The following is a 17,512-nucleotide window of genomic DNA, read 5'->3' on the forward strand; positions in this document are numbered from 1 at the left end:
CTTCTTGTTGACTACCTTTGGACTTCAATGTTGGTATTAGTTGACATGAGTTTTTATTGGCTGATGTACTCTATGTAGGTTGTGTAATTATTGCTTTTTGCTGTATCCTTAGATTTTGACCCTAAAAAGACTTGGCTATTTTGATGCCTTAAAAGACTGGGGGCTGATTCAGCCCCCCTTATGATCTCAAAATCTGCAAAAAATTGCTAATTAATGATGCTAATTTATGCGTTAAATCAAAAGTTTGCTCTAATTAAAAAAATAATGCCCATATAATACTAATTTTTGGTACAGGTTTGGAGACTCTTTATAGGGATATGATCAAGTGTGTTTTGAAAAAATTCAACATCACATTTATTTTCTTATGTATTCTATTTTTTTTCTAAATTTCCTATGTATTTCTTTTTTTCGACTTTTTTTTTTTTGAAAATTGTCGGGGACTTTATTTTGACCATAAACAAATTGGAATTAATTGATTTTAATCAGTAAAAGGGAAAATATTGATGCATTTATGAGTTTTGGCTAGAAACACTATTTGCATAGGATGTGTAAACAAATTCATGCTTTTGAGCAATTTTGCGTCTGCATGCACTTACAAAATGTTTGTAATTTCAGAACCGCGTACCCGGGGGATGTAATTTTGGTCTCAAAAGTTGCGCGAGACTTGAAAGTAATTTACGCCGAGGATTTATTGCAAAAAATGTTGAGGGGGATGAATTAGCCCCCCTAAGTCTTCTTAGGGTTAAGGAGATAACCTTGTAACAAATTATCTGGTATCCAGTCCTTTGCTTCTATTCTTTAATCAATCATCTCAATTTTCTATCTTTGATGTGTGCAGTACTATTTTACATATATTCTAATATTTCTTCCTAATCAGAAATAATACCCTGTGCTAGCAATCCCTGTCTTAATGGAGCAACCTGTTTTGATAGCAATGGTGCCAGTGGATATGCCTGTCTCTGCCCAGATGGCTTTGAAGGAGCAAACTGTGAAAATGGTAATTTTCTTGTCTGATATTTTATTTCTTATTTCACCAATTTATTATGTTAAAGGACATTCATATTCAGTAAAATTTCCAACTTTTAATCATGTGTTTAATTATCATTCTTTATTTTGATTTCATATTTTGTCTCTTATCAGAAATGTTATCCTGTGCTAGCAATCCTTGTCTTAATGGAGCAACCTGTTTTGATAGCAATGGTGCCAGTGGATATGCCTGTCTCTGCCCAGATGGCTTTGAAGGAGCAAACTGTGAAAATGGTAATTTTCTTGTCGGATATTTTATTTCTTATTTCACCAATTTATTATGTTAAAGGACATTCATATTCAGTAAAATTTCCAACTTTTAATCATGTGTTTAATTATTTTGATTTCATATTTTGTCTCTTATCAGAAATATTTGGCTGTGCTAGCAATCGTTGTTCGATGGAGAAACCATTTTGATTTTTATGACCCACAGCCATTAATATGCCTTCACACATTTCTACTCAGCAATTATTCATCTGCTTAAACAGCTCACCTTTTACAGCTACTACATATTCTATAGCAACCTAACGGAAGTGATTCACATGGTATTTATGTGTACTTTCACTTTGATGTATTTTTGAAAAGTTTCTAGTTATGTGCATTTCTATTAAAATTTTTGTTACCTTCCTGTTTCATAATAAAAAATCTACAAACGTACCCTTGTGTTATCAGACAAAATTACTCTTAAATGAAGAAAGAAAAGGGGTATGTATATGTCATTTAAACTTACTTATGCCAAAGAATATGTAATTTCCCTGTCATTAAATCATCTTTCATCAAAAAATCCACAGAGATACAGCCATGTGAGAGTAATCCATGTCAGAATGGTGCTACCTGCTTCACACATTCAAGTGGAACTGCCTATTCCTGTCTGTGCCCGGATAACTATGAAGGAGGCAACTGTGAAAATGGTACATTAGCAATATTGTTTTCTTTAGTTATATTTTGAATCTATGAGTCCAGGAATAACTCCAAATTATTCTGAACTGATTCTTTTCAATGGTATATGAAATAGACCTTGATGATATCAGTACCTTCTATAGTCATAGCACTTATGAAACAGTAAATTATATTGGAAGAAGGCAATTTAATGATCAATTCTTTTTATGATTTCTCTCTCAGCTGTTCAGTACTCACTATGTTACATTTTCAATGCATCTTCATCTGTATTCTTTCTCTTCTTATTGACCAAGAATAGATTTTGAAACGAACAATGAGTTGTATTTCTTAACGAACTTAAAACATTTTTGCTGTACCTTTGCAGAGATTCAACCATGTGCAAGTAATCCTTGTCTGAATGGAGCGACCTGCTTTGAAGGAGGGGCAAGCTTTACTTGCATCTGTCCAATGGGTTTTGAGGGAACAAACTGTGAAACTGGTAACTTTTATTTCAGACAAGTTCTTTTGGATGTCATTTATAAATTTGACATTCCATCCATCTCGAGTAGAAATGTCATTGAATAGCCAGGGATGGCAGTACATATTTAGATAAACGAAGAGTGATACATGGTATATTTTGAAAAGTTGATGCAAACAGAAAGAAAATGTAAATAGTCTGAACATTTAAGACTACAATAATAAATGTCATTCCACTGGAAGAATGTTATATTGTGAGGAAAAAACACAATGTTGGCGTGAAGAAGTATAAAAAAAAATGGCGGGGGGAGACCACTGTCATCTCATAGCAATGTGACCTTTTCTGACTTATACAAAACATGATGATTTGATGATATGTTTTCACTTTCATGATATATCAATGTGTTCTTTTTACAGAGCTCTCAGCCTGTGATAGCAGCCCTTGTGTCAACAATGGTGTTTGCTTTACCCATAGCAATGGAGAGGATTATTTTTGTGTCTGCCCCACTGGATTTGAGGGAAAGAATTGTGAAAATGTTACAGGTGTGTTATATAATCATTATTACATGTTTAAATCTTTCAAGCAAATAGCTATGTCCAGAAACCCTTATCGTTTCTTTAATTGATATGCTGTTTATATAAAGTACTAGATTGTAAGTCTTTTGTCTCAAAAGATTGTATGGTGTAAGAATTATGGCCAATGAATTTCAACACTATATTATTATGTAACACTTTTGGTTGATAACCCTAAATAGATTGGGCTATTTTGAAACCTAAGAAGGCTTATTACCCCCCCCCCATGATCTCGGCCATCCATCGCAGGATCGTGACAAAAGTTGGGACGCACGTTACCCATGGCATAGTCTACAAATCTATAAGATCAAATTCTGCAAAAAATATCATTGCTAATAAATTATGCTAATTTGTGTGTAAAATAAAAAGTTTGCTCTAATTAAGTAAATAATCCCCCTGAAATACAAATTTTTGGTTAACAGACTTAGTAGGAATTTAATCAAATGTACTTTGAAAATATCAACATCACTTCTATTTGTTTATGTATTTTATTGTTTTCTAAATTTCTTAGGTATTTTCTTGTTTTTTTTACTTTTTGGTTTTTATTGTTTTCTTTAATAATGGAAATCGTCGGGAAATTTATTTTGATCAGTAAAAGAAAAAATGGTACATTCAAGAATTTTGGCTAAAAACCCTTTTTGCATTGGATTTGTACACGAATTCACATGTTTTAGCAATTTTTGGGTCTGCATGCACTGACGGAATGTTTCATGATTTTTTCATCAATAGTTATGCAAAAATTGAATAGTTGCATTATTTATTCATTTTCATTTATTGATACCAGATCATTCTTCTGAATGATAAACAAAATTGGCCCAGATGGGTGTTTCAGAAAGGTGTTTATAAAGTTACATACAATTTTATGCACAACTGGAACATCTTAGGACATTGGCACCATGTGGGTTCAAACTGGTTTGAAACCCCAGATGCAAAACCACCTTTATGAATTCGGGCCCAAGTGTTTCAGATATCCATTTATATCATCCACCTCATATTCCTTTATAAATTTGATTTTACCTTCTCATTATTGTATAGTTCTGCCTCCCTGTGACAGCAATCCTTGTCAAAATGGAGCTACCTGTATAGACCGTGAAGAATTCTCTGCATATGTCTGTGCTTGTCCAGCTGGCTTTGATGGTGTAAACTGTGAAAATGGTAATGTTCTGTTCTTTATCATATCCTAAATGTCCAAATATTATTGTCACACGTGCTTCTTATATGGCATTATGAATAGTAGAATTTTAGGGCAAGATTATTCTGCTTTTTGTTCAGAGGGTTTTTCTTGGTATCATCACTATTAAAAATGAGTTTATCCACCCATCTGTCAGTTTATGTTCAAAGTAATGGTTTCTATAAGGATGAAAATATGGTGGTGTTCAAATTTACCTATATTTATGTAAAAAGGTAATACCATATTTGATTATTTGTTGTGAGTCCATGAAAAGTGAGTTTTTGAATGTGAAAATGCAGTCCTATTCACAATGAAGGAGCCTCGTTCGGAGATGACTAATATTTTAACATTATGCATGCAATACCTATATGCCATTTTATACTTTTGTTTATGTACATAACATGTATATCATCCATTTTGCCATGCTAAAACGGAATTCATATGTTTGGTTTTGATCAAGGCTTGTATTCCATTCAACACATTATACACCACAAACAAGGTGAAATGAAAACAAGAAGAAAATTTATCAATATAGCAAATAAGAATTCCCTATGATAGCATGTTCCTTGGATTCGGAGGTATCATTCCTATGGTTCTTTAAACCAGCACTTTTCAACCTTTTTTTACTCGGGGACCACTTTGACTCTCAGATTTTCTTTGAGGCCCATCTACCAAAATTTTAAGAAAACGTCCATATTGATGAAAATATATTTAGTGGAATTTGAACATAAAGCTCTGAAGCACATTCAAAACAAACAGTTTGAGAACTAATTTGCATTCGCAAATCTCCGGTAAATTTGCGACTATAATTAACTTCATACAGGGAGTTAATGGAAACAATCATAGTGTACATGTGCATGCTTTGCAACATGCATGGTACCTAAGCGTGCTGAGCTTTTTTTGACCCATGTAGACCGATCAGGCAGGTCTGTGAAATATGCTATAGATTTTTCCCCCTATTTGTTTTCTCTGGAGTTTCTCGCAGCCCACCGGTTGAGAAGCGCTGCTTTACACTATATGGTTTTGCTCAACATGTCATTATGTCTTCCGAATATTAAGCCAACTGTATAGAGTTACTCACACTTGATATTTTGTCATACTTTTGAGCAAGTAATTCTGGTATCATTTCTATTCAGATAAAAGATCTCTGGTGAATGGTTTACATGTCATGAATATACGAAAGACCATTCGTGCCCGGAAGAAAAGGCGTAATCTGTTTGTTCGAAGTTGAAGAAAACTATAGTCTGTATAAACAGATTAATAGAAAAATTGCAGGTTTTTTTCTTTGTGGCACTGATGGTTTTTAGTACGAATCAGTAATGTGTGAATGTTTATATTTTTATTGTATACTGTATCAATACATGTAAATACTTACATTATATATATATATACTCAACTACTAATCTAGACATCCCAGCATGCAACAGCAATCCGTGTATGAATGGAGCTACATGTATGCATCAAAATGATACCAACAGCTATGTATGTCTTTGTGTGGATTCATTTGAAGGAGTCAATTGTGAAATTGGTAAATTCTTATTGCCATTCATGTAAAAAAGAAAGATATCGCCATAGTGACAACACTCAATAAAATTGTTGTTTGCTGGTAATTTATTCTGACTAATGCTCCTATCAAGCAAACTAAAATTAGACAGTATTTCATGACAACAAAGATACCCCACCATAAAAGAATAGTAGTAATAACAAATCATGTAGTCATTTAACAATGTTTTTTTAATTGATTATGAATGAATTCTCTATAATGTTGTAATTCTTATGTTTATTACCTTATGTTTGCATGGTTTTGTGTTAGAAACATTATTTATCCTAAAATATGTATGTTCGTAGAAATATATGGACACCTGTTACATGAAAATAACTAATCCTTGAGTATGAAATTTATTAATTAACCCTGAACCATTTGATAACACTACTGTTCAAAAGAAGGACATTAAATTCACATCCCTGTATGTTTTTGTTTAAGCTGAATTAATAAATCAGAGTAAAGCTAGAGTATGATAAAGTATTATGTTAAATTGTATTTAATGGTTATTTATCTATGTATATGCCTATGAAATTCTTTTACATAGTTGTTTGGACCTTGCAAGTGCAATGGTACAAACCTGATACTCGAAATTTAAAAAGATATATATATTCACAGCAAAATAAAAGTAGTGCAAATGCTATCAATCTCAGAAAAACTTGCTCACGCTATATATTTCTTATATTTTGAGCGCATTATCTATCCCATTAATTAATACAGAAATCCTCGCATGTACCAGCAACCCTTGTCTAAATGGAGCAACCTGTTTTGATAGCAACGGTGGTAGTGGATATGTCTGTCAATGTCCTGCAGGGTTTGGAGGAACAAACTGTGAAAATGGTAGGTATTTTAGTATGATTATCCTTATCCTATTATTTACAATAAAAATGCAAACTCATGAAATATAAATCATTTAATGGCACTATTGATGTCTATCGGTTATCTCCAGTATTCATATCATTACATCTTCCTTTCCTAGAAATGATACCCTATGCCAGTAATCCTTGTCGAAATGGAACAACCTGCTTTGATAACAATAGTGATAGTAGTAATGCCTGTCTATGTCCTTCTGGCTATGAAGGAACAAACTGTAAGAATTGTACATATTGCAATATTAACGTTGTTTGGGGAAAAATTGTGTTTGACTCTGAATATAGTGACTCCACAGATATTTTATAACCAAAGTTGTATATTTCACTTTTGCCTTTGTAAAATCAGAAACTCTCGCCTGTGCTAGCAACCCTTGTCTAAATGGAGCAACCTGTTTTGATAGTAATGGGGGCAGTGGTTATGCCTGTCTCTGCCCAGATGGATTTGACGGAACAAACTGTGAAAATGGTACATATTGCAATATTGATGTTGTTTGGAGAAAATTATGTTTAACTCTGAATATAGTAACTCAGAACATATATCCATTAATGGAATCGCAAATAATCAGTTATAGCTGTTCTACCACAAGTAGCATTGATCTATTTTTCCTGTAATGTAATCCTTTACTAGAAATTATTGTCTGTGCCAGCTACCCTTGTCCGAATGGAGCAACCTGTTTTTATTGCAATGGTGGCAGCAGTAATTATTATTTCTGTTTATTGTTATTATTATATATTATTATTATCATCATTATTATTTTTTGTTTTGTTTATTATTATTATTATAATTATTATTAATTATTATTATCATGATTAACTTCATAAGCTATCTGATTTTTGTGTAATGTTATACATGTATATTCATCACAAAATGCAACTCCACAGATATTTCATAACCAAAGTTGTAAATTTCTCTTTTTGCTTTTGTAAATCAGAAGCCCCTGCCTGTGCTAGCAACCCTTGTCTAAATGGAGCAACCTGTTTTGATAGTAATGGGGGCAGTGGTTATGCTTGCCTCTGCCCAGGTGGATTTGAAGGAACAAACTGTGAAAATGGTACATATTGCGATATTCATGTTAGGAGAAAAATCATGTTCGACTCTGAATATAGTAATTCAGAACATATATCCATTATTTGGATCACAAGTAATAAGTTATAGTTGTTCTACCACAGAAGTAGCATTGATCTATTTTTCCTGTAATGAAATCCTTTAGAAATCCTTGCCTGTGCCAGCTACCCGTCTGAATGGAGCAACCTGCTTATATTGTGATGGTGGCTGTAGTTATTATTAATATTATCACTATATTATTGTTATCATTAGTATAATTATAATTCTTATTATTATTACTATCATAATTAATATCATAAGCAATTTGATTTTTGTGTAATTATATACATGTATATTCATCACAGGATACAACTCCACAGATATTTCATAACCAAAGTTGTATATTTTACTTTTTGCCTTTGTAAAACCAGAAATCCTCGCATGTACCAGCAACCCTTGTCTAAATGGAGCAACCTGTTTTGATAGCAATGGTGGTAGTGGATATGTCTGTCAATGTCCTGCAGGGTTTGAAGGAACAAACTGTGAAAATGGTAGGTAGTTCAGTATTATCATCATTATCCTATTATCTACTATAAATGCAAACTCATGAAATGTGAATTATTTAATGGCACTATTGATATCTATCGGTTATCTCCAGTATTAACTTCATGTCATGACATCTTCCTTTCCTAGAAATGATACCCTGTGCCAGCAATCCTTGTCAAAATGGAGCAACCTGTTTTGAGAGCAACGGTGGTAGTGGATATGTCTGTCAATGTCCTACAGGGTTTGGAGGAACAAACTGTGAAAATGGTAGGTACCCTGTGCGAGCAATCCTTGTCAAAATGGAAGAATCCGTTTTGATAACAATAGTGGTAGTAGTTATGCCTGTCTATGTCCTACTTGCTATGAAGGAACAAACTGTAAAAATGTACAAATGGCAATATTAATGTTGTTTGGAGAATAATTATGTTTAACTCTGAATATAGTAATTCAGAACATCTCTCCACTATTAGAATCGCAAGTATATAGCTGTTCTAGGTTTTACCTCAGAAGTAGCATTGATCTATTTTCCCTGTAATACAATACTTTACAAATCCTTGCCTGTGCCAGCTACCCTTGTCTGAACCTGTTTATATTGCAATCGTTGCAGAAGTTATTATTACTATTATTATATCATTGGTATTATCAATATTATTATCATTATTATCATTGTTATTATCATTATAATTAATTTCATAAGCAATCTAATTTTTGTGTAATTATATACATGTATATTCATCACAGGATACAACTCCACAGATATTTCATAACCAAAGTTGTATATTTCACTTTTTGTCTTTGTAAAATCAGAAATCCCTGCCTGTGCTAGCAACCCTTGTCTAAATGGAGCAACCTGTTTTGATAGTAATGGGGGCAGCGGTTATGCCTGTCTCTGCCCAGATGGATTTGAAGGAACAAACTGTGAAAATGGTACATATTGCAATATGAATGGTGTTTGGAGAAAAATTATGTTTAGCTCTGAATATAGTTATTCAGAACATATATCCAATATTGAAATGACATGTAATAAGTTATAGCTGTTCTACCACAGAAGTAGAAATCCTTGTCTGTGCCAGCTACCCTTGTCTGAATGGAGCAACCTGTTTTTATTGCAATGGTGGAAGTAGTTATTATTATTGTTATTGTTTTTATCATTATTGTTATAATGATTATTGTTATTATTATTATAATTATTATTATTATCTTTATTATTATTATCATAGTTGATTTCATAAGCTATCTGATTTTTGTCTCACCTGCATAGCAGAGTGAGACTATAGGCGCCGCTTTTCCGACGGCGGCGGCGTCAACATCAAATGTTTACCGAAGGTTAAGTTTTTGAAATGACAGCATAACTTAGGAAATGTATGGATCTGATTCATATAACTTGGACATGAGAATAATGAAGTATCACTGAACATCCTGTGCGAGTTTCAGGTCACATGATCAAGGTCAAAGGTCATTTAAGGTCAATGAACTTTGGCCATGTTGTGGGTATTTGTTGAATTACCTTCATAACTCTGTAAGTGTATTGGTCTAGTTCATAAAACTTGGACATAAGAGTAATCAAGTATCACTGAACATCCTGTGCAAGCTTTAGGTCACATGACCAAGGTCAATGATCTTTGGCCTTGTTGGGGGGAATTGTTGAATAACCATCATAACTCTGAAAGTGTTTGGACCTATTTCATGAAACTTAAACCTAAGAGTAATCAAGTATCACTAAATATCTCATGCGAGTTTCAGGTCACATGACCAAAGTCAAAGGTCATTTAAGGTCAATGAACTTTTGCCATTTTAGAGGTAATTATTAGATTGCTGTCATAACTTTCAAAGTTTATAGATATAGTTTATAAAATATAGATATAGGGGTAATCAAGTATCACTGACAAGTTCTAGGTTGCATGATCAAGGTCAAGTGTCCTTTAATGTCATTGAACATGGTATTGTATCATTATATGAATTGTGTTTTTGTGAATAATTATGTTAAAGTAATTTTCGAAGTCAGCATTGCTGCTATATTGAATCGTGTGATGCAGGTGAGACTGCCAGAGGCGCTCCTCTTGTTGTGTAATTATATACATGTATATTCATCACAGGATACAACTCCACATATATTTCGTACCCAAAATTGTATATTTCTCTTTTTGCTTTTGTAAAATCAGAAACCCCTGCCTGTGCTAGCAACCCTTGTCTAAATGGAGCAACCTGTTTTGATAGTAATGGGGGCAGTGGTTATGCCTGTCTCTGCCCAGGTGGATTTGATGGAACAAACTGTGAAAATGGTACATATTGCAATATTGATGTTATTTAGAGAAAAATTATGTTTTACTCAGAATATAGTAATTCAGAACATATATCCATTATTAGAATCACAAGTAATAAGTTATAGCTGTTCTACTACAGAAGTAGAAATCCTTGCCTGTGCCAGCTACCCATGTCTGATTAGAGCAACCTGTTTTTATTGCAATGGTGGCAGTAGTTATTATTGTTGTTGTTGGTATCATTAGTATTATGATTATCATCATTATAATGAATTTCATAAGCAATTTGATTTTTGTGTAATTATATACACTTATATGCATCAAAGGAAAAATTATGTTTAGCTCTGAATATGGTAATTCAGAAAATATGTCCAGTATCAGAGTCATAAGTAATAAGTTATAGCTGTTCTACCACAGAAGTAGCATTGATCTATTTTCCCTGTAATGCAATACTTTACAAATCCTTGCCTGTGCCAGCTACCCTCGTCTGAACCTGTTTATATTGCAATCGTGGCATTAGTTATCATTATTATTATTATATTATTGGTATCATTATCAATATCATTATTATTATCATTGTTAGTATTATCATAATTAATTTCATAAGCAATCTTATTTTTGTGTAATTATATACATGTATATTCATCACAGGATACAACTCCACAGATATTTCATAACCAAAGTTGTATATTTCACTTTTTGCCTTTGTAAAATCAGAAACCCCTGCCTGTGCTAGCAACCCTTGTCTAAATGGAGCAACCTGTTTTGATAGTAATGGGGGCAGTGGTTATGCCTGTCTCTGCCCAGGTGGATTTGATGGAACAAACTGTGAAAATGGTACATATTGCAATATTAATGTTGTTTGGAGAAAAATTATGTTTAACTCTGAATATAGTAATTCAGAAAATATATATATTATTAGGATCACAAGTAATTAGTTATAGCTGTTCTACCATCTACTATCTATTTTTCCTGTAATGCAATCCTTTAGAAATCCTTGCCTGTGCCAGCTACCCGTCTGAATGGAGCAACCTGCTTATATTGTGATGGTGGCAGTTGTTATTATTTTTATCACTATATTATTGTTATCATTGATATAATTATGATTCTTATTATCGATATTAATATCATTATAATTAATTTCATAAGCAATTTGATTTTTGTGTAATTATATACATGTATATTCATCACAGGACACAACTCCACAGATATTTCTTAACCAAAGTTGTATATTTTACTTTTTGCCTTTGTAAAACCAGAAATCCTCGCATGTACCAGCAACCCTTGTCTAAATGGAGCAACCTGTTTTGATAGCAATGGTGGTAGTGGATATGTCTGTCAATGTCCTGCAGGGTTTGAAGGAACAAACTGTGAAAATGGTAGGTAGTTCAGTATTGTCATCATTATCCTATTATCTACTATAAATGCAAACTCATGAAATGTGAATTATTTAATGGCACTATTGATATCTATCGGTTATCTCCAGTATTAACTTCATGTCATGACATCTTCCTTTCCTAGAAATGATACCCTGTGCCAGCAATCCTTGTCAAAATGGAGCAACCTGTTTTGAGAGCAACGGTGGTAGTGGATATGTCTGTCAATGTCCTACAGGGTTTGGAGGAACAAACTGTGAAAATGGTAGGTACCCTGTGCCAGCAATCCTTGTCAAAACGGAAGAATCCGTTTTGATAACAATAGTGGTAGTAGTTATGCCTGTCTATGTCATACTTGCTATGAAGGAACAAACTGTAAAAATGTACATATGGCAATATTAATATTTATAGAAGAATTATGTTTAACTCTGAATATAATAATTCAGAAAATATATCCATTATTAGAATCGCAAGTATATAGCTGTTCTATGTTCTACCACAGAAGTAGCATTGATCTATTTTTCTGTAATGCAATACTTTACAAATCCTTGCCTGTGCCAGCTACCCTTGTCTGAACCTGTTTATATTGCAATCGTGGCAGTAGTTATTATTACTATTATTATATTATTTGTATCATTATCAATATTATTATTATTATCATTATTATTATCATTGTTATTATTATCATTATAATTCATTTCATAAGCAATCTAATTTTTGTGTAATTATATACATGTGCCAGCAATCCTTGTCAAAACGGACAGATATTTCATAACCAAAGTTTTATATTTTCACTTTTTGCTTTTGTAAAATCAGAAACCCCTGCCTGTGCTAGCAACCCTTGTCTAAATGGAGCAACCTGTTTTGATAGTAATGGAGGCAGTGGTTATGCCTGTCTCTGCCCAGATGGATTTGAAGGAACAAACTGTGAAAATGATACATATTGCAACATTGTTGTTTGGAGAAAAATTATGTTTAGCTCTCAATATACTAACTAAGAACATATATCCATTATTAGAATCACAAGTAATAAGTTATAGCTGTTCTACCACAGAAGTAGAAATCCTTACCTGTGCCAGCTACCCATGTCTGATTAGAGCAACCTGTTTTTATTGCAATGGTGGCAGTAGTTTTTAGTATTATTATTGTTTTTGTTATCATAATTATTATAGTTATTGTTATCATCACTTCTATTATAATTAATTTCATAAGCAATCTGATTTTGCGTAATTATATACATGTATATGCATCACTTGATACAACTCCACAGATATATCATAACCAAATTTGTATATTTTCACTTTTTGCCTTTGTAAAATCAGAAATCCCTGCCTGTGCTAGCAACCCTTGTCTAAATGGAGCAACCTGTTTTAATAGTAATGGAGGCAGTGGTTATGCTTGTCTCTGCCCAGATGGATTTGACGGAACAAACTGTGAAAATGGTACATATTGCAACATTGTTGTTTGGAGAAAAATTATGTTTAGCTCTCAATATACTAACTAAGAACATATATCCATTATAAGAAAGGCAAGTAATCAGTTATAGCTGTTCTACCACAGAAGTAGCATTGATCAATTTTTCCTGTAATGCAATCCTTTACTAGAAATCCTTGTTTGTACCAGCTACCCTTGTCTGATTGGAGCAACTTGTTTATATTGCAATGGTGGCAGTAGTTATTACTATTATTGTTATTATGATTATTATATTGTTATCATTATTATTTTAATTATTATTATCATTGTTATTGTCATCATAATTAACTTCATAAGCAATCTGATTTTTTTGGTAATTATATACATTTATATTTATCACAGGATACAACTCCACAGATATTTCATAACCAAAGTTGTATATTTCACTTTTTGCCTTTGTAAAATCAGAAACCCCTGCCTGTGCTAGTAACCCTTGTCTAAATGGAGCAACCTGTTTTGATAGTAATGGGGGCAGTGGTTATGCCTGTCTCTGCCCAGATGGATTTGACGGAACAAACTGTGAAAATGGTACATATTGCAATATTGTTGTTTGGAGAAAAATTATGTTTAGCTCTGAATATACTAACTAAGAACATATATCCATTATTAGAAAGGCAAGTAATCAGTTATAGCTGTCCTACCACAGAAGTAGCATTGATCAATTTTTCCTGTAATGCAATCCTTTACTAGAATCCTTGCCTGTACCAGCTACCCTTGTCTGAATGGAGCAACTTGTTTATATTGCAATGGTGGCAGTAGTTATTACATATTATTGCTATTATGATTATTATATTGTTATCATTATTATTTTAATTATTATTATCATTATTGTCATCATAATTAACTTCATAAGCAATCTGATTTTTTATGTAATTATATACATTTATATTAATCACAGGATACAACTCCACAGATATTTCATAACCAAAGTTGTATATTTCACTTTTTGCCTTTGTAAAATCAGAAACCCCTGCCTGTGCTAGCAACCCTTGTCTAAATGGAGCAACCTGTTTTGATAGTAATGGGGGCAGTGGTTATGCCTGTCTCTGCCCAGATGGATTTGACGGAACAAATTGTGAAAATGGTACATATTGCAATATTAATGTTGTTTGAAGAATAATGATGTTTAACTCTGAATATAGTAGTTCAGAACATACATCCATTAGAATCACAAATAATAAGTTATAGCTGTTCGACCACAGAAGTAGAAATCCTTGCCTGTGCCAGCTACACTAGTCTAAATGGAGCAACCTGTATTTATTGCAATGGTGGCAGTAGTAATTATTATTATTGTTGTTGTTATCATGATTATTTATAATTATCCTTATCATCATTTCTATTTTCATTATAATGAATTTCATAAGCAATCCTATTTTGTGTAATTATATACATGTATATGCATCACATGATACAACTCCACAGATATTTCATAACCAAAGTTGTATATTTCACTTTTTGCCTTTGTAAAATCAGAAACCCCTGCCTGTGCTAGCAACCCTTGTCTAAATGGAGCAACCTGTTTTGATAGTAATGGGGGCAGTGGTTATGCCTGTCTCTGCCCAGATGGATTTGATGGAACAAACTGTGAAAATGGTACATATTGCAATATTAATGTTGTTTGGAGAAAAATTATGTTTAACTCTGAATATAGTAATTCAGAACATATATCCGTTATTAGGATTACAAGTAATTAGTTATAATTATCATCTACTATCTATTTTTCCTGTAATGCAATCCTTTAGAAACCTTGCCTGTGCCAGCTACCCGTCTGAATGGAGCAACCTGCTTATATTGTGATGGTGGCAGTTGTTATTATTATTTTTATCACTATATTATTGTTATCATTAATATAATTATAATTCTTATTATCGATATTAATATCATTATAATTAATTTCATAAGCAATTTGATTTTTGTGTAATTATATACTAATTATATACATGTATATTCATCACAGGATACAACTCCACAGATATTTCATAACCAAAGTTGTATATTTTACTTTTTGCCTTTGTAAATCCAGAAATCCTCGCATGTACCAGCAACCCTTGTCTAAATGGAGCAACCTGTTTTGATAGCAATGGTGGTAGTGGATATGTCTGTCAATGTCCTGCAGGGTTTGAAGGAACAAACTGTGAAAATGGTAGGTAGTTCAGTATTATTATCATTATCCTATTATTTACTATAAATGCAAACTCATAAAATGTGAATTATTTAATGGCACTATTGATATCTATCGGTTATCTCCAGTATTAACTTCATGTCATGACATCTTCCTTTCCTAGAAATGATACCCTGTGCCAGCAATCCTTGTCAAAATGGAGCAACCTGTTTTGAGAGCAACGGTGGTAGTGGATATGTCTGTCAATGTCCTACAGGGTTTGGAGGAACAAACTGTGAAAATGGTAGGTACCCTGTGCCAGCAATCCTTGTCAAGACGGAAGAATCCGTTTTGTTAACAATAGTGGTAGTAGTTATGCCTGTCTATGTCCTACTTGCTATGAAGGAACAAACTGTAAAAATGTACACATTGCAACATTGTTGTTTGGAGAAGAATTATGTTTAGCTCTGAATATACTAATTCAGAACATATATCCATTATTAGAATCGCAAGTATATAGCTGTTCTATGTTCTACCACAGAAGTAGCATTGATCTATTTTCCCTGTAATGCAATTCTTTACAAATCCTTGCCAGCTACCCTTGTCTGAACCAGTTTATATTGCAATCATGGCAGTAGTTATTATTACTCTTATTATATTATTTGTATCATTATCAATATTATTATCATTATTATTATTATTATTATTATCATTATAATTCATTTCATAAGCAATCTAATTTTTGTGTAATTATATACATGTATATTCATCACAGGATACAACTCCACAGATATTTCATAACCAAAGTTGTATATTTCACTTTTTGCCTTTGTAAAATCAGAAACCCCTGCCTGTGCTAGCAACCCTTGTCTAAATGGAGCAACCTGCTTTGATAGTAATGGAGGCAGTGGTTATGCCTGTCTCTGCCCAGATGGATTTGACGGAACAAACTGTGAAAATGGTACATATTGCAATATTAATGTTGTTTGGAGAAAAATTATGTTTAACTCTGAATATAGTAATTCAGAACATATATCCATTATTAGATTAACAAGTAATAAGTTATAGCTGTTCAACCACAGAAGTAGAAATTCTGGCGTGTGCCAGCTACTCTTGTCAGAATCAAATCCATATTTTCCATATTTTATTGTTCGAAATAGACATGAAATGAAATACTCCAAAAATTTGCTTTGCCCAATTGATCGTGGGCCTTGCAGCCGCTGTGCAGCGCCAGATCGACGAGGCTCTATCCCTTTAATCGTTGAACGCCAAACCGGGTAGATGCAACTCCCATCTTTTAACGTCTTTTGGACTGATGCAGCCGGTATATGAACCCCCGGCCTCCCGGTTGTGAGACGGACGCTCTACTAACTGAGCCAACACACCGGTTTCCAAATGGAGCAACATGTTTTTATTGCAGCGGTGGCAGTAGTTATTATTATTGTATTCATTATTATTATAATTATTATTATTATCATTATAATGAACTTCATAAGCTATCTGATTTTTGTGTAATTATATACTATTATCATTATTATTATCATTATAATGAATTTCATAAGCTATTTAATTTTTGTGTAATTGTATACATGTATATTCATCACAGGATACAACTCCACAGATATTTCATAACCAAAGTTGTATAATTCTCTTTTTGCCTTTGTAAAATCAGAAACCCCTACCTGTGCTAGCAACCCTTGTCTAAATGGAGCAACCTGTTTTGATAGTAATGGGGGAAGTGGTTATGCCTGTCTCTGCCCAGATGGATTTGATGGAACAAACTGTGAAAATGGTACATATTGCAATATGAATGTTTGGAGAAAATTATATTAAGCTCTGAATATAGTAATTCAGAACATATATCCTTTATTAGATTAACAAGTAATAAGTTATAGCTGATCAACCACAGAAGTAGAAATTCTGGTGTGTGCCAGCTACTCTTGTTAGAATCAAATCCATATTAACCATATTTTATTGTTCAAAATAGACATGAAATGAAATACTCCAAAATTTGCTTTCCCCAATTGATCGTGGGCCTGGCAGCCGCTGTGCAGCGCCAGATCGACGAGGCTCTATCCCTTTAATCGTTGAACGCCAAACAGGGTAGATGCAACTCCCATCTTTTAACGTCTTTTGGACTGATGCAGCTGGTATTTGAACCCCCGGCCT

General features: G+C 33.1%; 1 protein-coding gene across 27 annotated transcripts in view; it reads left to right on the plus strand.

Moving 5' to 3' along the window:
- Positions 1–17,512, plus strand: part of LOC129269699 (uncharacterized) — a 181,306-nt gene that overhangs the window by 44,253 nt on the left and 119,541 nt on the right. For 16 of the 27 annotated variants that reach the window (XM_064105260.1, XM_064105258.1, XM_064105259.1 and 13 more), the window contains 25 exons: positions 878–997; positions 1,141–1,260; positions 1,818–1,937; positions 2,291–2,404; positions 2,800–2,925; positions 3,991–4,110; positions 5,535–5,654; positions 6,390–6,509; positions 6,888–7,007; positions 7,474–7,593; positions 8,018–8,137; positions 8,280–8,399; positions 8,940–9,059; positions 10,295–10,414; positions 11,111–11,230; positions 11,653–11,772; positions 11,915–12,034; positions 13,092–13,211; positions 13,651–13,770; positions 14,207–14,326; positions 14,716–14,835; positions 15,266–15,385; positions 15,528–15,647; positions 16,185–16,304; positions 17,016–17,135. In XM_064105260.1, the coding sequence (XP_063961330.1) occupies positions 878–997; positions 1,141–1,260; positions 1,818–1,937; positions 2,291–2,404; positions 2,800–2,925; positions 3,991–4,110; positions 5,535–5,654; positions 6,390–6,509; positions 6,888–7,007; positions 7,474–7,593; positions 8,018–8,137; positions 8,280–8,399; positions 8,940–9,059; positions 10,295–10,414; positions 11,111–11,230; positions 11,653–11,772; positions 11,915–12,034; positions 13,092–13,211; positions 13,651–13,770; positions 14,207–14,326; positions 14,716–14,835; positions 15,266–15,385; positions 15,528–15,647; positions 16,185–16,304; positions 17,016–17,135 (3,000 nt within the window). The remainder of the gene's footprint in view (positions 1–877; positions 998–1,140; positions 1,261–1,817; positions 1,938–2,290; positions 2,405–2,799; positions 2,926–3,990; positions 4,111–5,534; positions 5,655–6,389; positions 6,510–6,887; positions 7,008–7,473; positions 7,594–8,017; positions 8,138–8,279; positions 8,400–8,939; positions 9,060–10,294; positions 10,415–11,110; positions 11,231–11,652; positions 11,773–11,914; positions 12,035–13,091; positions 13,212–13,650; positions 13,771–14,206; positions 14,327–14,715; positions 14,836–15,265; positions 15,386–15,527; positions 15,648–16,184; positions 16,305–17,015; positions 17,136–17,512) is intronic. The other 11 variants (XM_064105242.1, XM_064105246.1, XM_064105244.1 and 8 more) reach the window with 11 other exon arrangements.

The sequence above is a fragment of the Lytechinus pictus genome, chromosome 10 (assembly GCF_037042905.1).
Source record: "Lytechinus pictus isolate F3 Inbred chromosome 10, Lp3.0, whole genome shotgun sequence".
NCBI lineage: Eukaryota > Metazoa > Echinodermata > Echinoidea > Temnopleuroida > Toxopneustidae > Lytechinus > Lytechinus pictus.